Here is a 24,896-nt window from a genome sequence, read left to right on the forward strand (position 1 = left end):
TATTAATTTTGGACTGTCTTATTTAGAGATTGCTGGGAATAGAGCCTACATACACTATGTAAGTTAAGAGTTCTTGGAAGGATACAAATATTTCAGGGACCTCAGGGATGGATGTGTCCCTAGAGGCAGTCCTTTCTCCTCCTCGCCTGTTGCTTGCTGGAAAATGTAGTCTTTCCATATAGGGAAAACTGGATGAAAGCAGGGCAGGACAGGTAGGATTCTGCCTGGATTCAAAGATGACCCCGAGTCTGTCCATCTGTTTGCTGGTCATTGCATCTTCTTGCATACTGTGGTTAGGCATGGACAGTGGGGATGGTTCCAGATTTGTCTTGCCATCTTGGGGTCCTTCTGTCTTATTTTTTGCCAGGTAAAATCTGGAATGTGTTTAATTTCTATTGGTGAGAAACATAAATTTTGATGTATAGTCTTATTTTTAGTTTATCATGCAGTTGTCTCTTTATGAACATTTATGAGTATTTTAATGCAAACTGGGAGAAGTTGTACCAGATGCTTTTAATTTGCTACTTTCTAACTCAGAAATCTGCAAGGTCCTTTTGGAGATAGACAGTTGGTTTTCAGTTCTCAAGAGACATGGTTTTCATACTCTGAAGAAGATCTCTCTGAGAACCCGGAGAGACCTGGTGGGAGGGCTAGCAGGAGGAAGTGTGGGTCTCTGTGTGCTGGCATTTAGGTAAGGAAGAGTGGAGCCCTAAGGCACTTTCTTATTGAGAAGGATTTGGGTGGATATATGATAGGATTAACTTGTTGTTTAGCTCATTAGGGTTGTTGTTTTTAAACCTTCACAAAGTAGTTTGGGAGCTCTAACGTATCCATGCTCGTCCCTTCTTTTCTTTCTCTCTCCATCCCTCTCCGTCCCTTCTTTTCTTTCTCTCTCCATCCCTCTCCGTTTCTCAGTTCCCCAAACCATATCAAGACTGCCAGTTTTCTCTTTTGAAAATGGTTCCATGGGGTACCTGGCTGGCTCAGTAGGTGGAGCATGCGACTCTTGATCTTGGCATTGTGAGTTCAAGTCTCATGTTGGGTATAGAGATTACTTTAAAAAGTAAAATCTTTAAAAAGAAAGAAAGAAAGAAAGATCGTTCTAATTCTTAATTCTTTGTAGTGTTTAAGAGGGTAGTCTCTGAAATTAAAGAGGCCTGAGTTCTGTACCATCCAAGCTTTGTGACTTTGGACAGGTCATTTGCATATTTTCTGGATTTATTCTCACATGGGTAAAATGAGAGGCTTGGTCTAGATGAATCCTATTGGTCCTTCCAGGTATAGCATTTTATTTTTCCTGGTTCAGAGATCACCAAGAATCTGAGTTGAAGAGAGGTAACCTTTGTAGTTAGCATTACAGGGGAATCTCTTACTTGCTTTTCCCACACTCTTCTTCACTAGCATCTTGTCTATGTGATAAGTAGAGTGAAATTGGGGCCCATGAAAGCCAGCTCTCTGCCACCTTGAGTGGACCACAGAGAACCTTCCTTTGAAGGCCCATGTATTGGGGATTTCTTTCAGAACTGGACTCTTATGAATTGCCACAGTCACCAGTGTGTTCCTGGTAGGAGGGAGTGCTCTTGACTCCAGGGCAGTTCCCGGGGAGGGATGCTAGGGACCAGGCGTCCCCAAACATTGTGGCTGCGGGATTCCTGGACGGGGCAGAGGGTAAGGTGTTAGACTTAGCCTCTCCTTTCATCTCACTGTCCCAGAGGAGATGGTGACGCTCATTCTCATATCACACAAGAGCCTTAGGTTGTGTAACCTGCTTAAACTCACACATGGCTCTGAAGGGGCAGAGCCCTCATTCCATTTCTAATCTGAAGGACTCTAGGCTGTGCCTTTTTAGTGGTTAGACGTGCTTCTAAAATGTACTTTTCCTGTAGAGCCAGTCTTTCTAGTTTAACTCATTTTTGTGGCAAAGTATGTGAATTTCCCCCAACCTGGGCTTCCATGGCTCTGCCAGCCTGCCTTGTTTCAGGTCCTAAACTAGGGTCCAATAACTCTGTGGTCCACTGGTGTAGGACAGCTAACCTCTGTATCCTTTGATCTCTTGGCTTTCTTTTCTTCATCACCAGAAATGTGGATCTGAGAGAATACTTGTCTGAAGAAGTACAAGCAGTACACAAAAATACCACGTACGACCTCATCGCCAACATCGTCCATGATGGCAAGCCCTCTGAGGGCTCCTACCGGATCCATGTGCTTCATCATGTGAGTGGTAAAAATGGCGGTTGTTCCTTTGGCATTTCAATGGGCAGCTCTCTTCAGTCTGTCCTCTCTTGACCTTGACTTTGGAGCTCTGCAAGTAATAGAGCTGTCAGTGGTGAGTTTCAGGCAGTGGTTCTCAATTTTGGCTGCACATTGGACTCACCTAGGGAGATTTTAAAATCCTGATGCCTAGGCCACTCCAGGCTAAGTACATTAGAACAATGGAATTTATGCCTGTTGGTTTTCACCTGGAATAGAGGTCAGGGATGCTGCTAAATATCCTACAGTGCATAGGTAGCCCCCGTAACAATTAATTTATCTGGCTCAAAATGTCAGTCAGAGTTAAGAGACTGCATTAGATTATCGGGAGGTGGGAGCCAGGCATCATGATGTTTAAAGTTATCTAGGAGATTCCATTGTGAAGCCAAGGTTAAACACCACTGTCCTAGACTAGAGCCTTACCACCTGAAGTGGAGTGAATCCTCTTTCTAGCAGCATTGACATCATATGAGAACTCACTAGAAATGTGGAATCTTAGGCTCCACCCAAACCAACTGAATCAGAATTCGCATTTTAACAAGACCCTCTGGTATATAATTAAAGTTTATGAAGCACTGGTCTAAAGGCTTCCTTTCAGCTAAAAACTTTTTTGAATTTGTCTCAAACTGAAAAGGATGAAACATGTACTTAAGATATATTTGGTATCACACAGGTTATTAGCACAGATTGTTTTAGTTTGATTAGTCGTCTGGGACTATGAGTTTAATAATAACTAGCTCTGTTTGTCAAGCATTTTACTGTGCACTGGAAAGTATGCCAAGCGCTCAGTGTATGTTCATCTTATTTGTACTTTTAAAATACACCTATAAGATAGGTGTTAATGGTACCATTCTTTTCTATTTTAGCATTTATTAAAAAAAATTTTTTTTAATGTTTATTCATTTTTTTGAGAGAGAGCATGAGTGGGGTAGGGGCAGAGAGAGAAAGAGACACAGAATCCAAAGCAGGCTCCAAGGCTCTGAGCTGTCAGCACAGAGCCCGGCATGGGGCTCAAACCCACGAACTGTGAGATCATGACCTGAGCTGAAGTCAGATGCTTAACTGACCGAGCCACCCAGGCACCCCATGTTTGTTTATTTATTTTGAGAAAGAGAGAGCCTGTGCATGTGCTAGAGGGGGAGGGGCAGTGACAGGGAGAGAGAGAATCCCAATCAGGCTCTGCATTACCAGCATGGATCCTGACCCGGGGCTAGAACCCACGAACTGTGAGATCATGACCTGAGCTGAAACCAAGAGTTAGTTAGATGTCCTACCAACTGAGCCACCCAGGCACCCTACCTACCTTTTTTTTTTTTTTTTTTTTTTTTTTTTTTAATTACAAACAAGGAAACGTAGGCTCAGAGTTTGAGTAATTTATCTGAAGTTGATAGATTTGGGCTTTGAACCCAGATAATTAGTTCCACCATGTTCTTAACCACTACTTGAAACAGGAATGGGGACTTGATTACATGATCTTGAGCTTTAACAAAAGCTCAAGGTTTTGTATATTCTGAACTATTGACTATCTGGAATATCTATAGTCTGTAGTATCTATCTTTGGCATTTCTTTGAAGTTTGGATGGATGAGGCAGGTGAGCTTCCAGAAGTGCCTCTGCCATAATCCAGAAACTTCTTTTCCCCCTTGTTTATGGCAGCATGAAGTAAGGTAGATTTTGCTGAATTTGCCGCACAGGTTTTATAGTCCAAAGGAAATGGGTTAGTATTGTGAACAGTGTCCATGAAGGACGCTTTTCTTGGCTGTTGCTGTGTTCTCTGTCATTGGGGGTGGGGATGTCTACTTTTAAGTTTCCCAGTAGTTAACATTGCACCTGCTAACTGTGTCTAATCTAACATTTATGGGCAACAAGGAGTCATCTTAGGTGAGGAGTAGAGGGCTTCCTCTTTTTTCTCTTTATTGCCCATCTAAATTCTTTTTATTTATTTATTTATTTATTTATTTATTTATTTATTTATTTATTTATTTACATTTATTTTTGAGAGACAGAGAGAGACAGAGGACAAGTGGGGGAGGAGCAGAGAGAGAGGAAGACACAGAATCCGAAGCAGGCTCCAGTCTCCGAGCTATCAGCACAGAGCCCAACGCGGGGCTCGAACTCACAAACCGTGAGATCATGACCTGAGCTGAAGTCAGAAGCTTACTGAGTGAGCCACCCAGGCGCCCCTCCCCATCTAAATTCTTAAAAGTGTTGGGAGACTCCACTGTACTTCGAGGAATCCGAGGCAGGGATTGAGTTTGCCAAAATCAGCACCCCAAGAACTCTTTAAATTGAATGATGGCAGCAGAAGTCATGCACCCTCTTAATATGACTCTTGCTGAGTGATAGTCTAGTGGCTGTTCTTCTGATTTTTCTCGCTTTTTGCTGCAGTCTTTTCTTTCTACACCTTTTGGTTTTAGGGAGCAGACTAACCCATTTCTTCATACTTTTTTGCAGGGGACAGGCAAGTGGTATGAATTACAAGACCTCCAGGTGACTGACATCCTTCCCCAGATGATCACGCTGTCGGAGGCTTACATTCAGGTGGGTTGGGCACAAACTTGGTGAGTGTTGAACAGACGGGGTGTGAGGCCGGTGAGAGGAATGATGTGAGTCAAGGCAGGAAGTGGGATTGAGTTAAAGCCTTGGTTAGACTGGGTACCTGTTGGGATGCACTGAGGAGTGAGGTGGGGCCAAGATCAGATTGCCCTGAGAGCCCAGGAGTGATTGTCAGAAAAGAGAAGGGCAGGGAATCTTAGAAGATTTATGGATGAGCAAGGAGGTTATATGTGTGGCTAGGTTAGTTTTACAGATGTATGTGGTTTGGTTTCAAGGAGGAAGAGCTTAGAATCATCAGGACACCCAACTAGGAGTCGGCTCTCAAGCTTTCCCCAGCATCCTAAGTCAAGTTACCACTCTTCGTGACCCCATGCGCTTTCTGCATGTCTTTGCTAGAACACCAACCTTATTTTAACTGTCTTCTCTATTGGATTGAGAACTCGTGGAGCAGAGTATCTCTACTTCTTATAACTGTCCTGGTACCTAACAAAGAAGGAAGACTGAGACTAAGAGAAAGCAATAGCCTTATAAAAAGGAAGGGAGATGCTTTTCATTCTAGAAATAAGTCTCTTTTTTTTTTTTTTAAAGTTTTTAATGTTTTTATTTATTTTTGAGACAGAGAGACAGAGCATGACCAGGGGAGGGGCAGAGAGAGAGAGGGAGACACAGAATCTGAAGCAGGCTCCAGGCTCTGAGCTGTCAGCACAGAGCCTGACGCGGGGCTTGAACTTATGGACTGTGAGATCGTGACGTGAGCTGAAGTCAGACGCTTAACCGACTGAGCCACCCAGGCGCCCCTAGAGATAACTCTTTCTTTAATGACTTTGTCTATGGTTATAGGCTTAATTATGAGTTCATTTTTAGAAAGTGAGTTTGGGATGGAAAGTGAGGAGAGAAGCAAAAGGGAATTTTCTGAAAGATTATTACGAGTTAGTTTCAGGGGGCATACAAATATGGAAGTGGAGGGACAGGTTGTCCATTGCTTAGGGTAGGAGAGGCACTTGATAGATATGTGTGGATGAATGCCAGCTGCTACATGTCTGTTGTATTAATTTCTTACAGATTTGGAAGAGGCGAGATAATGATGAGACCAACCAGCAGGGGGCTTGAAGGAGGAGTTTAGGGCTTTGCTCCCTGGGGCTTTGGCTGAAGATGTAGTAGTATCAAAGTTATTGCTGAACGTAGGCTGACTGGCGCATTCCCTGGGCCATCCCGTTTTGTGGGTTCTGGTTCACGTCAGAGGGGCCCACCCACCTGGGATGGCTCTGGGCTGCCACCTGGCTGCTCTTTCATCAGGTGATTATAGATCGATGCTCCTTTCTCCTTTCTGTCTAGCTCCCCCTAGCTTCAGCAGGCCAGAACTCTTTTTACAGATGTGTGTAATTTATTTCTGGGTATCTGGGAGTAGCTGAAGGACCAGATAATATCTTCTAAGCATCAGAGCCTCAGGATTCTAGGAATAAGAGCATGAAGCCAGCAACATCCTTCTTCCATCATAGGTATTTTTCCCGTGGTTCCTGATGTGTTTTTTGGAGTGGATTAAATGTTTTCCTGTTTTTAAACCAGCCTCTTGTTTTATATCCTTCCCTTAGGCTATTTATCTGCTTGTGGGTGCTTTGTCATTTGGGATGCAGTTTGTCTCTAGGTAACAAAATAGCTGACTAAAAGCAGTGAGTTATTTTGCCTAGCTAGATGTCTGGAGGTGGGTGGTTTCAGCCTACAGTGCAGGGGTGTGTGAGGGAGGAGGGAAGGAAGGAAGGTAGGAAGAGCATCTGACTGCAGTACAATTCTGAGAAAGCCTCAGCCAGGCCAATGGGGAGCCCAGAGCACAGAGTGCTGGTCAGAAGAATGATTCAGAGATGGCTTTCTTCAAGTTCAGTCATTGATTAGGAACAGTCTGGAGAAAGGTTCACCTTCATTTAGTTGTATAAACTGGACATTTATGCAGGAGTCCTCCTCCCCCTGCCCCTATTTCCCTTGTCTAATCTATTACCAAGTCCTGTCGATTTAATCTTGTGTCTCTTGAATCTCCCTACTTTCATCAACTCTTCCACTGTCTAGTCTGAGCTAGTGCCAGCTTAGTCCAGGTCCAGTTAGAAGAGAGAAACCATACAGTAACTTAATCAGGGAAAGCTTAATTTCAAGAATTATTAACTGTAACCGGGGATTGAAGTAACAAGGGATTGGCTGGTAACAAGAGAACTCTGAAGAATGTAGGAATAGCAGGTATAAGGAACAGCTGCTACCTGGGGCTGACATGGTGTCTGAGGCTGAGATCCAGATCTTGCTGAAAGTCTGACGGCTGGAACCTGTCAGAGGTCTTTCTAGTGCGTTTATGGGGAGGCGTCTCACTCCTCTTCCAAACTACCTGAGGAGGAGAGGAGAGCTGGGTGAAGCTGGTGTGTACCGTAGGAGCCAGGCACCGGAGACTGCGAGCACCACGACAGCCTGCTGCTGGAGAAGGCTGCACGTGTTGCTTTCGAGTGAGCACGCTGGAACTGGGACGCGGAGCCCTGTGTTCCTGTAGGCTGTCTCCAGCACCCTCTTTAGACAAAGCATCGATGGCAGCTGGCAAGGAAAAATCTAAAGGGCTCGAATTCACCTTCACAGAGCAGGCGAAAAGGGTTGAATTTGGAGTTGAGAGGCACTAAATTGGTAATAGGTACAGTCCACCCCTCGATGACTCAGCTTCCATTTACACTCTTTTATGCACATTTAAACTCCTATGCAACAGCAACAAAACAATTCTGTATTTCTGCCTAACAAAAAACTGCTCCCCTTCTTACAAGTGAATGTTTTCAACCTTTCCTAAAATGAGATGTCCTAAGAGTCCTGTATCAACCGATGGCTATATCGGTTACTCTTCCGATCCAGTCATAGTCCCACTGAATATTCTGTTACCTAAAGACTAAATTGTGAAGTTAATTTCCAACAAGTGGTTTATAAAATGAAAGTGGAGGGGCGCCTGGGTGGCTCAGTTGATTGAGCGTCTGACTTCAGCTCAGGTCACGATCTCGCGGTCTGTGGGTTCGAGGCCCGCGTTAGGCTCTGGGCTGATGGCTCGGAGCCTGGAGCCTGCTTCCGATTCTGTGTCTCCCTCTCTCTCTGCCCCTCTGCCATTCATGCTCTGTCTCTCTCTGTCTCAAAAATAAATAAACGTTAAAAAAAAAAAAGTGGAAAGGAGAGAAAAAATGGTTTCCATCTACACATTATCATGTGTATATAACAAGCAAGTAGAAAATAAAGTTACAGTCAGTATTTCTGTAACAGGGCAAAGGCTGCAATTGATATGCATACTTCTTCCATTCCTCCTTCTGAATCTAGTCTGCCCTCAGCCCGAGCCTGAGCTGGTTGGAGCTGTGTACGTGGGAGGGTGACCCAGATCTTTAGTCCCTAAGGACCTGACTAATCATCCTGCCCCCCCACCCCCTTTGGGTTGCTGTAGTTTTCTGTTAACCTTTACTACTGGACATAGGCCATCTTGCCTGCATTTTGTAAGAGCAACCCAATTTTATCTTGGGAATCAGGATCAGTCACTCTGACAAGGCGATGACACTCTCCACCTGTCCCTCCCTTCCCCCCCTCCCCCCCCACCTGCCTAGTTGGGTTAGTAGCATAAGGAGCCCCAAATGTCCATGTGATAGTCTGCTCTTCTGAGTTGAACCATTATTGTTTTCTCTGGTGGAAGCATTTCTCTCTTGGGAATGAAGATCTCTAAACAAGTAAAGCTTAAAGTTGCTGGGACAGAAGCAAAAATCCTGCAAGGTTGTTAGGCGTAAAAGAGGAATCACACCAACATCCACCCGTTTTTTAGATCTATGTATTTTGGCGATGGGGGAGAGAGCACCATATAATGAATCAAAGCATGTACTGCATCCTGTAAGATGAGCACCGGCTGGTATTGTAGCCGAGTTTTCAGTAAGCCATTCTACCTTTCAGTGAGGCTAGCTCCTTCCAGATGATAGGTGTATGTGTTAAGGCCAGTTAAATCTATGGACATGAGCCCATTGCTGAGCATCCTTTGCTGTGAAGACAGTTCCTTCACCAGTTGCTGCATGAAATGCCAAGATGGTTGATAAGGCATTCTGAGAATCCATGGGATGGTGTTGCTCCTAGAAACAGGGGCAGGGAAGGCAAATCCATATCCAGAATGTGTTTCTATTCCTCTGAGGACAGATCTCTGCCTCCATAACAGAGGGTATAATCAGCCTGCACCAGGTAGCTGGCTGATGCCCACAAGGAATAGTGCCATACTCACTGTTAATTCTTGCTGTTGGCAAATTAGATATTCAGAAATGCTGCTCAGGTCGGGGAGGGGAAGTCTGTGTTGTTGAGCCCATGTATAAGCCTCTGTTGGCACATAAATGTGGTATATGTTGTCTCCAGAAGCAAAAAAAACCCCAAAAACCAAAAAACCCTACCAAACATTGGCCCTTTTTCTTTGGACCTGCCTGGGCAGGTGGTGGGGTTGTGGTGACAGGTGCTGTGAAGTACAGCAACCTGTCTTTCACAAAGGAGGGGATATTTTGTTATACTCTAGACCACACTGTAGACCCCAGAAACTTCTCTGAGGTGGCAGGCCCCTGAACTGTTCTAGGGTTAAATCTCACTGTCTTGTTTGCTTATGTCTTACTAAGATACCTAAAGTACCTGGGGCATCTGAGTGTCTCAGTTGCTTAAGTGTCTGACTCTTGGTTTCAGCTTAGGCTATGATCTCATGGCTCGTGGGTTTGAGCCCCATGTCAGGCTCTGCAGCTGGCAGAGCGGAGCCTGCTTGGGATTCTTTCTCTCTTTCCCTCCCTCTTGGTCCCCCCCCCCCACTGGCACTGTCTGTCTCTCTCAAAATAAATAAACTTAAAAAAAATACTTGTTATTTCCTGTTCTTCAAATGACATCATCATAATGTCAATAGTATAGTACACTAGTGTGATACTTTGTGGAAGTCAGGGTGATCAAGATGTCTGTGAATGGCATTATTGTAGAGCAAGAGAATAGACATTGTCCTGAGGCAACACTGTGAAGGTGTACTGTTGGGCTTGTCAGGTGAAAGCAACTATTTCTGGTGAGCTTTATAAACTGGTATGGAGAGAAAGGAGCCAAAGCAGCATGCCAAGGGCCAGGGGCAGTGCTGTGTCAGTAAAGATGCTGTATCTGGGACAATTAGCTTCAATTGGAGTCCCCATCTGATCCATGTGACTTCTGCACAGGCCCTGTCATTCTAGTCTAAGCTCTTGCTAGTTGCTGTTTACAGTGGTCCTCTAACAGGTCTCATCCCATTCCCTTGTCCCCTCCCCCCCAATTCATTCACACTTTGGCCAGACCAGTCCTTTAAAGCACACACCTAACCAAGTGTTTCTCCCCCATACCCCGATCTCCCACTGAAGACATTTTGTTGGCTCTTAGGATAAAGATGGAAGTCCTTAGCCTCTCAGCCTCACTTGGGAAGTTTCTTCTGGTCCTTGATCCCAGGCTCACTGTCATTCGTTCCATCGCTCAGATGTGCCACAAAATGCAGGCCTTTATGCCATCTGCTTCCTCTGCTAGGGGTGCTCTTTCCCTTTTAACTTGCTCTTTCTTCACCTCTCTGACCTCTCATACCTCCTCAGTACCATTTATCTCTGATTGATAGCACGTATCACACCTGAGGTATTCGTTTTTTTTTCCCCCTGTGATTCTTTGATTAGTGTCTGTCTTCCCAGCTAGACTCTAAGTTCCAAAAGGGCAGATAGGAACTGTTTCTTTTGTGCCCAGCCGTAGGGAAATGCTTGGTACTTAAGAGTTAGTTGTTAATGTTCATCGAGCAAATTATATAGTGCTAAGTCTGTGTTCTCCATACCCTTCTTTCACACAAATATTTTTCTCTCTTTAAACCCACCCAAGATGGTGACAATAGACACCATTCCCTGAAAGGGTGGGGACCACTGTCAGAGCTGACCGTCATGTTCTGTGTGCAGAAGCTTCAGGTCCTTTGTGGGTGACACGTGGCTTGCTTCCACCACTGCTGTCTAAACCAGAGTCATATGTTTTTATGACTGTGATCTCCACATTTGCTTCCACTTTTGGAGCCTTCAGGCTCTGGCTGGTCTGAACCATACATAAGAAAGAAGTGGAATTCATGTTTTCTTAGCCAGAAGTCACAAAAGAAGAGATAGACACGTGGAAAACACAACCTAAATATAAAAGACATGACAGGGTAAAGTTTGGGGGGGAGGGGTACAAAAAGTTGTTTAATTTATGAAAGCACGGGGACAGGACCCATGGGCAGAAAGAGCTGCCGTGACGGTAAATTTTGCAACGTGAAGTAAAGAAATGAATTTACCTGATATCTTTTTACTGGCAAGACAATAAAAAGAATAGTTCCATGGAAAATTGGGCAAAAGCCCCAAATAGACATTTCATAAAAGGTAAAATGTAAATGGCCAACGAACATGTAAAAAAGTTCACTTAGTAACTGAAGAAATGCAAAGTAGAACAACCAGGGAGGTCATTTTTATATTTTAGATTAGCAAAGATTTGAAAGATTGCTACTACTTAGCTTTGTTGAGAGTGGAGAAGGGGTACGCGTTTGCTATTGGGATAGAAATTGGTACAGCTGGTGCAGAGGGGTAGTTCGGTAATGCAGCCTATATTAAAAGTAAAGATGTGCATAGTTTTTGTCCCCAAAAGTTCATGTCTTGGGATTGACTTCAAGAAAATAGACTAGTAAATAAAGATGCAAGAGCCAGGATTTTTATTTTCCACCACACTGTTGACAGTAGTTGTTTAAAAAAGCGAAGAGTTTGTATCCAGAAAAAAATATATCATGTGACAGTTACCAGTGATGACAGATGACTATCTTGACCTGGAAAGATTATTTTAATTTTATTTTATTTTGCTTTATTTTATTTTATTTTATTTTATTTTATTTTATTTTATTTTATTTTTATTTTACTTATTATTTTTATTATCTTTTAAAGATTAAAAAAAATTTTTTTAATGGTTTTTAAATTTATTTTTGAGAGAGAAAGAGTGCAAATGAGGGAGGAGCAGAGAGAGAGGGAGACACAGAAACTGAAGCAGACTCCAGGCTCTGAGCTGTCAGCACAGAGCCCAGCGCAGGGCTTGAACTGACGAACTGTGAGATCATGACCTGAGCTGAAGGTGGACACTTAACTGACTAAGCCACCCAGGCGCCCCTTAAGATTTTATTTTTAAGTAATCTCTATACCCAGTGGGGTTCAAACTCACAATCCTGAGATCAAGGATCACACTCTCCACTGACTGAGGCAGGTGCCCCCAAAAAGATTATTTTTAAATGAACAAAGCAGTTGTTCAGTTTACAAAGCAGCATGTGTAGGATGTTTCCATTGTTGTAAATCTGTTGTGTCTATTTTTGTGTATGTGCAGAGAAAAGTTTGGAATGGCCTATAGTAAAATGTTATAATGATTGTGTTGTGGATTTTAAATCTGTTATTAATCAGGGGGACATAAAAGTAACTGTCTTTATTTCTTTATAACTGAATTCATTTTGGCTCTTAAGCCCCCAAAATATAATATTTCCATTTGAAAGTGACTCAGTTCCTTGTTTAATAGTCAGCTCCTCTTGGGTTCCTAACCACTGGATCCTCCTTCCCTTTTCTCTGGGAATGATTTACCAGCTGCCTGGTCATGAGGAGAGGTATTGGTGATGGTGCTCTCCCTGGTCCTCTAGGTCTCCCTCTCTGTGTGCCTGCTCTTCTCAAGGTCCACAAGATCTGTCAGTGCTTTGTCCCCAGTCACGGGCTCTTGTGGGCCCACCATTTTGTCCAGAGCTGATTTGGATGGCTTCTTGGGCTATGGGGGTGGAGTTGCTCTTCTGTGTCACTGCAGGGAGCACTCTCTGAGGCAGTCCTCAGGCCTGTCTGCCTAGGTCCCTCTGTAAGGCTGTGTTTTGTACTCTTTCTAATCTCCTGTTGGAGGCAGCCTTCTCTAAAGGACTTGTGTTCTCCTCATGCTGCACCCTGGAAAGTCCTCTCTGCTCTTAGGCCCCCACACCTCCTGGGGCTTCTCCTTTCCTACCCTGCTCTGGGGGTGCAGTATACTGGGTGTGTCTTAGGGACCCTCTGAGTCTCAGCTGTAGCCACTTCCTGCAGTTCTCTCCTTCCACCGGCTGCTCGATTCCTGACCTCCTGTTGAATGAAGCCTCCTCTTCCATTATCAGGAGCTCGTTCCCACACTGGCTTCAGTGGTAAATTATTTTGTTTATTTTTTAAACTGTTTATTTATTTATTTTGAGAGACAGAGAGAGAGGGGAAGGGGCAGAGAGAGAATCCCAAGCAGGCTCCGCACTGTCAGCACAAAGCCCGATGTGGGGCTCAAACCCTCGAGCTGTGAGATCATGACCTGAGCCGAAGTCGGACACTTAATCACCTGAGCCACCTAGATGCCCCTTTGGTGGTAAATTATCAATGCCTCACCTCCTTCATGCTTTGTCTCACCGTCTTCACAGCCAAGTTTTTAAAAAATTTGAAACTCTCTTCTCTTTAGAAGAGAGTCTTAGTCTTGTAATTGAAATAATGGCTTCCAAGACAATAGACTGCTATAGTTTTACAAAAATCCTCTTAAAAGTTCAAATTCAAAGGCCAAGGATTTGTGTACAACATCCTTACCCCAAGAGCACATTGTATAGAAAGCTTTTCCCTGGAGCTTGAATGGCACAGATGTGGGGAAAATGGATTAAAAATGTGCTGTCTATAGCTCAGTGTCAAAGTATACATCCTGCTCTAGTCCTTTTCTGGGATTGGTAGGATTGTGGGTGATTTCCACTCCTTTCTGAGTTTTCGATACTAAACATGTATTTCTTTCATAACAGGACACATGACAAAAGTTCTTTTATAAATAAAGAGGCACTTCCAGGCACCTAGATCTTTAATGGTAAAGGTTTATTCAGTTTTTTGTTTTGGTGTGTATTTTGAGTTTTTGGTACCCTAACCACCTCATCTCATCACAGTGAGTGGACTCTTTGGGAGAAGGGGTGGGGGCAGGCTGGAAGCCATTACAGGATGCACTGTGGGCATCTACTCTGTGAAGGAGGAGAATGACTAGGTACCCTCGGGGGGTGGGGGGGGGGCATCTTAAACAACTTTTTCCTTTTAGTATGAAGCAATAGATGTTATTAGAATTGTTACAGGTATTGTAGTACAGAGGAACCGATTTTTAGCACGTGCCCCAACTGAGCTTTGAGGGGAGAAATCCTAGCAGAAATGGAGTCATGCTGGAATTTCAATCAAAAGTTGGAAGCTTACTTTACAAAAAGATAAAAAGAAAACCCCTTTTTACATCTTAAAGTGACAGCTCTTAAGCTGCAGAACATTTCAAATAATGAAAGTTTCTCCAGTCAGCTTTACACCATGCTTGAGCCCTGCGACCTGATTTTTAAAAAAAAGTTTGACTTCATCTATCCATCTTTTATGGTACTTTATGTTCCCATTTTTTTTTATTCTTCTGAATTTGAACTTTGTGAAAGTATTAGCAAAATAATTGTAAAAGCCAGTATCTTGCACACGTGGAGATCAAGTGAGGCAGGCCCCAGTTTCTACCCCGTTGTCGTCTGGGAGCCAGGGAGGGACTGTGTGGCTGATGGGTTCCCCTGGACCCAGCTCCTGGGTGTTGTAGGAACTGGACTGGCTCCAGCGCAATGTGAAGTCTGGCCGGAAGTTCCCAGGCCGGAGGCCCCCCCTTGCAGACCTCTTTCAGCAGATGCTGCCTTGGCTGTACCTCACACCCAGAGAGGATGGAAGTCGCACTGGCTTGGGCTGTGGCTAGAGACAGGACAGGTAAGACTGACACAGGACTGAGGTTACAAGCTGCAGGTTTGTGGTGCACCAGCTTAACGTCTTTCTGGGGAAAGGAGGTGGGGAAGGTGACTGTGGGAGTGAAGGGTGTTTCTCAGTGTGGGCAGGCGGCAGGGAGCCTGAGGAGGAGCCTTGTCACATGCAAGAACCCAAGAATCCTAGAGACCACCTTATTCGATCCTCCTTTGCCTCTGAGGAGAATGAGAGGCAGGGAGGGGGCAACATATCTTGGCTGGGGATTCATGGCCAGTTGATGGCAGAGTTGGGATCAGAGCTCAGGTCCTCTGTGTCAATCCGTTGCTTTTCCTGTTTCAACAGGCTGGAAGACCCAGCTCTTCCTGGTCCCGGAAGCCCTGGTTGCTGGGGAGAGGACACTGCCCTGGTCCCTGGGCAGCTCCCCGGCCCTCAGGGTTCCCCTCAGCTGTCATTAGGATGGAGGGAAACGTTAATCTGGTCCCTGTGGGATAGGTCTGAGTTGGGGCAGACGCTCCCTCCCCTACAGGGGCTTGTGATTCAGGAGCAGGAAGAGTCGGAACCTGGGGCTTGAGCTCCAGGAGGGCACGGGGTTCATTGTTTTATTCCCATCTGTAGATCTTGTGCCTAGAATGTGGCCTGGCCAAAGGCACCCACGTTTTTTTAAAAAAATGAGTGAACAAATGGATAAATGGCTGTCATGTTAGGGGCTGGCTCTGAGCATATTGGCAAAGTGGGCCAGGTTTGTTCTCAGTGACACTTCAAGCCCATGGTTGCTATGTCTGTCGCTCTCAGGTTCATTTCCCTGTCCTGGGGCACCTGGTCACAGAGGCTGCATCTGACTCGCCCCTCACGCTCCAAGGTGCTACCTCTGACTTGGACAATGATAGGGAGAGAGAAGTGCGTCTCTGGAAGGCGGGATCCGATGATGGTGGGGCTCCTGGCGTCGGAAGAGACGACATTTTTGTGCAGCAAAGTCTGATTTCCCCTGAACCTCAGGAAAGGTTGGGCTTGGTACATCAAATACAGAGCATCAGTGGGTGCAGAGGGTGGCTGCAGCTCCCCTTGAGGGCCTGGGACAGGGCAGGGGAGGTGGGAGCTGGGCCTGGCACCAGCGGCAAGGATTCTGAGGAGAGGGTGTGAGAGAGGCCATTCTTGAAGTGGTGTTGTCAGCGACCCTCAGGAGCCTTGAGCTGTGGCCTGTGAGGAGGAGCATAGGGCAACCAGCAGCACTGGGCACCTCTTCCTGCTTGGGGAGCAGGGGGCTCCCTGTCCCGATGGGTGCAGGACCCACCCACCTCTTCCTCCCTCAGCTAGAAAGCCCGGACTCACCTGGCATGGCTTTGAGTTCTCATCAGAAGTGAGGAATGTGGATGCACTGGAGAGGACTGGACGTGGTCCCACACGCCCCCAGGACCTGCCACAGGGACAGCATGAGGGCCTGAGGCCTGTTCCCCATTCCCAGTTCCGAGGGGGACAGGAAGCTCCAGCTGGAAGGGGCAGCTTGCCACCTGCCACCTGGTGGGTGCTGTTGGTGTGAGACCTCTTGAGCCATTCCTGAGCCATGGGCCTTCTGGGTTTAGGGCCTGCAGAGGTAGGGTGCTTGCCCCAGAACACTCACTTCGCACCCCCTGCCGAGCACACACTGCTCAGTGAACAACCCCCGTCCCCAAATGTGCATCAGACCACACTCCTTAAAGCTGCCCTTCCCATATGTCTCCTTTTCTGTTTTGTGGCTTTTTCTTGACCCATCCGAGACTATCTTTTCTGTGTTAAAACAGCATGGGGGGGGGCGCCTGGGTGGCGCAGTCGGTTAAGCGTCCGACTTCAGCCAGGTCACGATCTCGCGGTCCGTGAGTTCGAGCCCCGCGTCAGGCTCTGGGCTGATGGCTCGGAGCCTGGAGCCTGTTTCCGATTCTGTGTCTCCCTCTCTCTCTGCCCCTCCCCCGTTCATGCTCTGTCTCTCTCTGTCCCAAAAATAAATAAAAAATGTTGAAAAAAAAATTTAAAAAAAAAAAAAAAAACAGCATGGGGGGACCTCCCAGTCCTGGGCCTGCCCTCCTGGGGTTGCCCTGGGCCCAGAGGAGCAGGGCCTCTGAAGATCATGGACGAGAGAGGGTGGGGGCTCTGGGATCTGAGGAAAGTCCCAGCACCAGCTGGGAGGGTGAGCATACCTGGCAGGTGGTGTGGGCATCCCCACCCCTGGACACTAGGGTCTGCAGCTGGGGCATGTGCTGCTCCACAAATTGTTCACACTGAGGAAGGGGACAGAAACAGGCATGGGGTAGAACCGGGCCCATTGCAAGACTCTCCCACCTAACCGTCCTGGCCTCTCCCCTTATCTGGATCTCCCCAGGGCTCCCTCCTGACCCAGTGGAGATCCAGCCATCGGCCTCCACTGAGCAGCTCTGGCTGTGAACGAGCCGGCATGGGCTGAAATGGAGGGTTTCTGTTGGGAAAGCCAGAGACACTGGAGATGAGGGCTTTGAAACTCAGGCACAGGGGCTGACCTGTGCCACCAACTCCCCATCCCCCCCCCCCCCCCCAATTTAAAGCTCTTCTGGTCTTGGCAACCTGATGTTGGTGGGCGGTGGGGAGCCCTAAACATCACTGAGCAGGGCGGTACCATACAGAAACCTGCCTCCTGAGAAGGTAGTCATTAGGCTTCCCTCAGGGTTTTACTTTGTGAAGGGAATTTACTGTATGGACTCTGAGTCCTGGACTCTGGGACCTTCAAGCCCAGCCCTCTCCATAGGTGGGTTTGTCCCCAGTGAGTTACACTGAGAGGAGGGATGGGGCGAAGACAGGACGGGGGCCCTGGAGAGAAGGCCAGGCCCCCTTCTGCTCCAGTGGGCCCTGGTGTTATTCAGCTCCTCATAGATAACTGGGCCTCGTTCTTTGCCCAGGAGGGAGGCCTGCAGGTCCTCTGGAGCCCGAGCCCTTCGTCCAGAGGCAACTTGTGACCTTAACAGGTTTTGCCCTGAGTTATTGTTCCGTGTTTTTTTGGTCCCTGGCCTGTCCGGCTGAGCTCCCCAAGGGCAGTGGTCAGACCACTCTGTGTGTCTCTGACTGGGAAGACTTTCCTGGGCTCAACCGCTACTGTGGGCAGGCCCAGGGTCCCAAGTCCCCCACGTGCCTGTCCCGCACCTTTTGCCTGTCCGGCCAGGAGCTGAGGCAGGCCTGGCGTATTGCCTGCAGCATGGCCGGCCCACTGCTGTTCCCTGCCTGGCTGGTTACAAACATGCAGAGGTGGCACGTGGACTCTTCAGGTAGCCATTCTCCGGGCAGGGACTCCAGAGCTGTGAGGACTAGAGAGGACACAGTGAAGACTGCTCCGCAGAGGTACTCAGTTCCTGTCCTGCTTGGTGCAGTGTGGGGGGACTGGGGAGGGGGAGGGTAGTGCAAGGCCAGGGGCAGGGGAAGAGAAGAGTGGGCAGTGGGAGGGGGCTGAGGCAGCAGGCTCACCTGGGCCAGCACCGTCCTCGTTGGAGCAGCGGAGGACGAGGCCACAGACCAGCTGGGGCAGCACGCGGCCCAGCAGTGCGTCCAGCAGGAGGACGGTGTAGCGCTCGGCCAGGCACTGGCAGATGCCCCCCACCACCAGGGGTACAATGTGACACACCTGGCCCACGGTCATGGCCAGCACACCCTGGGGTGGGGGCAGAGAGAGGGCGGGGTGGGACCTTCCCTGGCAGGATCTACTCCATGCCCAGCGCTAGTGGTTCTACCCTGTTCTCAGACAGGTGAGCATCACCAAGGCCATATGGTGGCCCGGGGCATAGGTGCAATCAGACCTGTATCTTCTCCCTGCAGACCCAGGGCTTGCTATGTTTCCCTGAAGGTGGATTAGCTCTCATTTGTGGCTTCTGGAGCCAGCATGTCCCTGGTTTCAGGAGCCCCTGGGGGAAGCAAGGAGTTTCCCCAGCCCATGCTGATCCCAAACTCAGCCTCCTAGCTGAAGGGCAAGGAGAGAGGCAGAGGTGATGAGCACTCTGGCTCATTCGCTCATCCTTTATTCATTCAATCAATACGCGTAAAGCTGGATGCCACAGACTGGCCTTGGGTCTACCCCTGCTCACGGTCCCACTGCCCCCATTGCTGGGAAGGTGGAGTTGGGAGCGGGACACAGTGAACTGCACATCTCTGGGGTGTCCTACCTTCCGAAGGGATACATTTCACCAAATACTCGCACCTGCTTGTGTCAGAATCCACACTTGGCTCAACCTCCCCACTTTAGTGACAGAGGAGTGGTCCTGCTCTATCAAAGGCCAGCCTGTCGCGCACTGGACACCTGCCCCTACCTTCTCAAGTACTTCACCCCTATGTTACGCTCTCCCCCCACCTCACTGCTTCTCCCACCTGCTGGCCAGTCTCATCGGCACACAAACATGACTCACTTGTCTCTGCCTCCCTTCCCGGAGAAGCTTCTTGAAGGAATTGTGAATATTTGCCATTCTACTTCTTGTCCTCCCTTCTCCCTGGGGCCCACTCCATTCGGGCCTCTGTCCCCATCACACTGGTCGTGCCTGCCTCCACCTCACAGCAGCTCTCAGCCCCTCCTTCTTGAAATGCTTCCTTCTCTCTCTGGTTCTATGACATCACGCCATACTGTGCCCTCGCCTCCCCTGCTGCTCCTTCCTGGCTGTTGCTTATGCTTTGGTGCTGGCATTTCCCCTTGCTGAACCAGGCCTTCTCCTCCACCCTGTCCACACCATGTCCCTGGATGTCCCTACTCTTTCCCTCAGATTTAAATCTTGTCCACAGCCAGCAACTCTCAGATGGATGTCTCTGGACCTAAGCTTTCCCCTGAGGCTTGGGGGTATTCAGCTACCTGCTTAACATCTCCTTTTGTAGGGCACAGAGGCGTCTTGGACTTCATGGCTAAGGAGCGCTTTAGTTTTCTGGTCAAGCCTGTATATTCTCAAGTTTATGCATCTCAACTGGTGGCATCACCAAAGAGCCCGTTCCTCAAGGCAGTTGTCCATCCTAGATCCTCACTCCCAGGCCCCTCCCGTCACCCAGTCCCAGTGAGCCCGCCTTCTCTCACCGTGGTGACTGCAATCATCTCCTTAATGTTCTCCTTTCATTCTTGCCTCCCACCTGCCCAATCCGCTCTTCAAACTGTAGGAGAGCCATCTTTCTAAAGAGCGAATCAGATCACGGTATCCCCCTGCTTGAAATCCTTCCAGAGCTGCAGATTGCATTCACAACAAAAGCCAGTGTTTCCTAACTTGGCTTAGATATTTCCGCATGGCCCAGCAGTGCCTGCCCCTCTGTCCCCTTCTCCGACTGCTCTGCTGGGGCCCACCTGCCATGGCCACACTGGCTCTCTGTTCCTCAGGCTTGCCATGCCTGTTCTTGACCGTGACCCTTCGTCTGCCAGGGCCTTGTCCTCTTAATCCCCACCTCCCCAGAAACTCTCCCTGACCAACCAGCTCAGCCCCTCTCGTCATCGGTTTTGATTCTCTGCTCTGAACCTAACTGCAAAAACCCTTTCCCCCCACAGTGCCAACTTGGGAAAGTGGGGACCTTGTCCGCTGCTGTGAGCCCTCAGTGCCAGGAGGACTGCAAGCTGCCATCTGGGAAGAGCTCAGGGGGCAGGGCCTCGCTACCTTGTACCCTATTCCAAGGCAGGGCAGCCCTGGGCCGAGGAGACCCTGGGTGATGGTCACTACAGGTCTGGGAGACTCCCAAGTTTGGCGCGGGTAGGGATGGGGAATGCACCTGCAGAAATTCTCCTTTTGACAAATTAAAGCACCTTTCCTACGGAGACAACTGGGATTCTTTGCTATCAGATGATGAGCTGCTGGAGGACAAGACCTGGGTCATTTTCATTTTTGTTCAAAGTAGGGACAATGCCTGGCATAGACGGGGGGCTTTACAATTGTTGAGTGAACCCTAGGCCCCGGCAGCCCCCGGGTCCTGAGCCTGAGCTCCGGGGTCCCTTGTGAGGGGGCAATGCACCGATGTCTCCCCCCTGCCTACTTCTCTTGATGGGTGTGAGGAGGAGTGGGGGAGGGTGGAGCTGTGGAAGGGCCTGCAGAGCAGAGCAGCTCCGAGTATTCCTGGATGCCTCACCTTGGGAATCATGGCTTGGATTCGCTTGATCAGCATCCTGCAGAGCCAGCAGAAGGGGAGGGGGATGGGGAACCGCTGCTCCATGAGGTCCTTGGGGAGAGAATCGCCTCCAGGTGAGGCCTGCTGGGCTGGACACTGGGAGAAGGCATTCTCCGGGCTCCGCCTCCCCCCCCCCCCCCCCCTCCTCCTTTCCCCTTCCTGCTTTAGGCCCTGCTTAGAGCGTCTTTTCCCTTTCTGGCTCTGCCCTTCCCAGAGCAAACACTTATGGGCCTTGGCTGTGGCCCCAGCTCTCTGGATTCCCATCTGTCTGGTATGAGGGGCCAGCAGTGCAGGGGGCCTCCCTCACCTGTGTATGAGGCCCAGGCCTCGCCTGGAGGGCTCTGGGCAGCACGGGGAGGGTCAGCTTGTCCAGCAGGGGGTCTGACAGCTCCGGCTCTTGCCCTGGCTCTGGACGCTCAGGTCTGCACAGGCCCAGGTACTTGCAGATGACCTTTGGGTTCTAGGGCACAATGCAGGGTGAGGGAGGGAGCCCACTTCCGCCCAGCCTGGCTCAAGGACTTGTACTAAGACCACTGGCTTTGAGCCTGGAGTGGAGGCCAGCAGGCTGGTTGGGAGCTGTGGCTTAGGGTTCTGTGGCAAGGGTGGGGGAGCCCAAAGGCAGAGGTGGGACTGTGTGGAGTGTTTGGGCAGGTGTCCGGGAACGTGTGTGAATGAGCACGAGGGTGTATGTTTGTGAGAATGGATGAGTGCAAGCATGGGTGTGAGAGTGTGTTTGTATGTATGAGTGATGGTGTGGGTTCTACGTGAGACTGAGTGTGTAGTATGAGTGTGTGTGAAGGGTGTGAGGGTGTGTGGTGGGTCTTTATAAGCCCACCGTGCAGGCCCACTCTGTATGGTATAGCGGAGCAGGTAGGGCTGTGATCTGGGGCACCTGGCTGAGGACCACTGCATTTCCTGGAAAGGCCATGGGTGGAACGTGGGGGCGGGGGGGCTGGGGTGTTGTATGTGTGGGTAACTCGGCATGAGTGGGCATGGGGGCTGTGCAAGGAGGCAGGTTGGAGGTGAGGTTGCTGGGCTCTCACAATCTGGTTCTGGAAATAGTCGATGACCACTGGGAAGTAGGTGTCGAGCATGTGATGGCACTGGGGCACGAGCAGCTTCAAGGGGAGAACGTCACACTCACGCTCCAAGAATTTCCGTATCGAGTCCTGGGAGGCAGTGGGAGGCCGACAAGGTTGGAGAAGGGACAGTCAGGCTGGCCTCTCTGAGATCTGTCCCCACCCGAGTCCTTGGATGCAGGACCACCACCAGGCGGACTGGCCACCCTCTCCCAGGGCTCTAGAGTTCAGAGAGTGCCAAGGAATTAAGTAGTTGGATATAGGGAGGGCTCTTCCCCCTTAGGAAAGACGATTTCTGGCTGTGCTGCTGAGCTCACTCCCGGGGCCCTCTCCTGGCCAGGAGGATCCTGGAGTCCCCAGGCAGACCTGAGCCTCACTTTTGGCCTGGAAATGGCTCCTATAGGGGGCTAACCTCTGTGCCCTGCTCTGTCCCCCAGCTGTTGGCCCATAAGCTTCATCCAGGATCTGGGCCTCATCACCTGTAAAATGGCCTCCTTGGTCATCTTGGTGAGGATGCGGACGATGTCCTCGCATTCCTGGCACAGGTCATCCTGGGGAGGGGGCCCCAGGTGGGGCACTTGAGTGGGGGGCATGCCCCCAGCTCAGGTGTGTTAGGCTAACAGAGCAGGTAGAGGCTGACAGGACACTCTAAGGCACAGGCAACTGCCTCCCATCTTATCCCATCCCATCCCATCCCATTCATCCCATCCTATCCATCCCATCTTATCCCATCCCATCCCATCCTATCCATCCCATCCCATCCAATCCATCCTATTCCTCCCCTAGTGGGGCTTGAATCCCCACAAGTCCATCCAGAGGTTACCCAACACCCTTTATACCAGACTTCCAGTCTCAGTGCATCCATGGGTGGTACTCACAGCTCTTACGTAACCCCAGACTTCCTGTAGGCAGTGGCCCAGCGCTCTACACTGCAAGGCTTGCTCCAGGCTTTGGCACCAGAACTCAGGGCCCCGGGCACAAGTCAGAGATGAGGCGGTCCGGTCAGCTGCAGTTTGGGGCCAGAGAAACCTTGGAATTTAGGCCACATCTGGCACTCTGACTTCACCCAATCTCCAAATCCAATTTACTGGGAGCAGTTGGCCATTAAACACGGTGAAGTCAGATAGCTCTGCTTTCCTGCTCTAGCGCCCACCAGCTGTGGAACCTTGGACAAGTCCTGGAGCCTCTCTGAGCTCATCTTGAAATGGGGCTATTGTACAAAGTAGGGATATGCCTGGTTCAGAGCCAGAGCTCAGTAAGCATGGAGATGCCCAGGATGTCTCACCTGGCCCCAGGTGAGAGGGAGGTGAGGAGAGGCTGGGGAGACTCACCAGCGCCTGGGCCACAGAGTGTGGAGAGCAGCAGCAGCCACGGCAGCAGGTGTGACTTGGCCATGTCACCTCCACAGCCTGGATACCCTGCTTGGGCGGGGGCCCTTATAATAGGCGGGGGGGGGGGGGGGGCGGTGCGGGTGTGTGGCGGGGGAGGGGTGTGGGGGCAGGGCTCTGTGGGAGCAGCAGGGACCTCAGTGTTTGCCTTTGCCCTGGAGAGCCCTCCAGGTGCTTTGATCCCTGCCTCTTCTGAGCAGTGACACTCCTGCCAGCCACCATCTCTCCACTACCGACTCCTGCTTGATGCCCAGTTCCTGCTCTTCTGTCCTCCTGCCCTGAGTCCCATGAGCCTGGACTACTGGAGGCTTCTGAGTGTCCACATCTGGTCCCATCTCTCTGGGCTATGGAGGAGACTGAGGCAGGGCCAGGGCAACCAGAATGAGCCCCCTCCCATTTCTTCCCTCGTCCCTCGAGCCTCCTCCACTCTTGAGCAAGCTTTGAAGGGCTTCCTGCCTGGCTCTTGACCCTGGGCAAGCACTGAAGGAGCAAACCCAGGACCATCCTAGGCCACCTACCTCTACCCTCTCCTTACTCTTTTCCCAGAAAATTCCTCTGGTTCTAGGGACTCATGATTGTCATTACTCAAGAGAGCATTTACATGAAACGAACAAACAAAACCCCCCAAGGTCCCAAGAGTCTGAGACAAGGCTGTGGGGATGAGATTTCCAGAGTGTCTCTGAGCAGCCCTGTCCAGTGATGCTGCCTATGTCCCCTAGGGACCCCTCCAGGGTGGGGGCTGGGCACAGCTGGTGGTTCAGGAGAAAGAAAGTGTCCTCTGCAGCGGCACAGGCTCCAGGGTCAGGTCCCATTTTGGGGGGGGGGGGGGGACGTGCACCCTGGGGACAAGCTCACCACCTGCCAAGGGGCAGACACTACTGTGAGTGCAGGGGTAGAGAGCATTAGCTTCTTAGCTCCTTGTCACCATCTTGGCGATCAGTTTATCTGATGACTGAGGCACCCTCTGCAGTGGAGGCTCCTGGCATCTGTGTTCCAAGAAGCACCCTGATACTCATGGTGCCAGTGGGGCGGGAGTTAGTGCCACTGTGCACAGGATGGTCATGTGACACGCTGGGGGTCCCCCAGCCATTTGTGTGGTTTCTGTGGGCCTCAAGCCCCTGCCAGTATGAGAAACACAGTTGCCATCAGGGAGCGTGTGTCAATGGGTGATGAAAGATTGGGAACAGGGTGACGTGGGTACACTCCAGGAAGGTGGGACTGGAATGTGCTAGTAGTTTACTAGGTGTGGAACAAAGGAGCCAAGCCGGATGCAATCAGGACTGAGTGAGCAGCAAAGCGGGCTTTGCGGATGGCTGCCTCCAGGGGACACTACTCAGGGGAGTCTCACAGCTCTAACAAGGAGCCCTCAAGGCCAGTAGCATCCATGGTGGTTTCTCACTTAAGTCCCTGGGCAGCGCAGGTTGTCTTGGGTGGGGAGGCTCTGCTTCCCAAGGTCATTCGGGAGCCCAGGCTCCTCCCTCTGTCTGTCTTCCTGTCTGCAGGGCTGGAAGTCTTCCCCGGGATCCTCTACCTCTGGCCGGCAGGGCAAGGAGAGGAAGACTGGAAGATATGAGGACAGTGTGGGGGCTGGGCCTGGGAGGGGTGCCCATCATTTCTGCTGTCAGCTCATTGTCCAGAACTCAGTCAGAGGTTCCTTTTAACCACACGGCAGGCTGGCAGGTGCACTGTTCTTCTTTGCCCAAGGGAAAGGGGAATGGCGTT

At 49.7% G+C, this 24,896-nt stretch overlaps 2 protein-coding genes across 4 annotated transcripts in view; one reads left to right on the forward strand and one right to left on the reverse strand.

Annotated features, from left to right (window-relative positions):
• Positions 1 to 6,367, forward strand: part of USP39 (ubiquitin specific peptidase 39) — a 29,850-nt gene extending 23,483 nt beyond the window's left edge. For both annotated transcript variants that reach the window (XM_042932887.1, XM_042932889.1), the window contains 3 exons: positions 2,079 to 2,214; positions 4,704 to 4,790; positions 5,868 to 6,367. In XM_042932887.1, coding sequence (XP_042788821.1) covers positions 2,079 to 2,214; positions 4,704 to 4,790; positions 5,868 to 5,915 — 271 coding nt within the window. In that variant the 3' untranslated portion in view covers positions 5,916 to 6,367. The remainder of the gene's footprint in view (positions 1 to 2,078; positions 2,215 to 4,703; positions 4,791 to 5,867) is intronic.
• Positions 6,368 to 13,686: 7,319 nt separating this feature from the next.
• Positions 13,687 to 23,188, reverse strand: SFTPB (surfactant protein B). 2 transcript variants are annotated; one of them, XM_042932891.1, is made up of 11 exons: positions 23,118 to 23,188; positions 22,665 to 22,792; positions 22,266 to 22,337; positions 21,751 to 21,876; positions 21,015 to 21,167; positions 20,669 to 20,758; positions 18,056 to 18,170; positions 17,738 to 17,898; positions 16,765 to 16,845; positions 15,923 to 16,007; positions 13,687 to 15,790 (listed from the first exon to the last, which is right to left on the reverse strand). In XM_042932891.1, exons 1-10 carry the CDS (start codon positions 23,179 to 23,181, stop codon positions 15,945 to 15,947), a joined length of 1,053 nt encoding a protein of 350 aa, XP_042788825.1. In that variant the 5' UTR covers positions 23,182 to 23,188; the 3' UTR covers positions 13,687 to 15,790; positions 15,923 to 15,944. The 2 variants fall into 2 exon arrangements, with proteins under 2 accessions (XP_042788825.1, XP_042788824.1); XM_042932890.1 differs by having other exon boundaries at positions 18,056 to 18,239.
• Positions 23,189 to 24,896: the final 1,708 nt, after the last annotated feature.

Source organism: Panthera leo, chromosome A3 (genome assembly GCF_018350215.1).
Source record: "Panthera leo isolate Ple1 chromosome A3, P.leo_Ple1_pat1.1, whole genome shotgun sequence".
Lineage (NCBI taxonomy): Eukaryota > Metazoa > Chordata > Mammalia > Carnivora > Felidae > Panthera > Panthera leo.

Bases quoted from the DNA above. Each gene is read 5' to 3' on its own strand.
- SFTPB (XM_042932890.1), bottom strand. From the start codon at position 23,181: ATGGCCAAGTCACACCTGCTGCCGTGGCTGCTGCTGCTCTCCACACTC. The intron at 21,168-21,750 runs GTGAGAGCCCAG...ATTGTGCCCTAG, and splicing joins ACTATTTCCAGAACCAGATT to AACCCAAAGGTCATCTGCAA. The intron at 16,008-16,764 runs GTATGCTCACCC...TCCCTGTGGCAG, and splicing joins ATGCCCACACCACCTGCCAG to GTCCTGGGGGCGTGTGGGAC.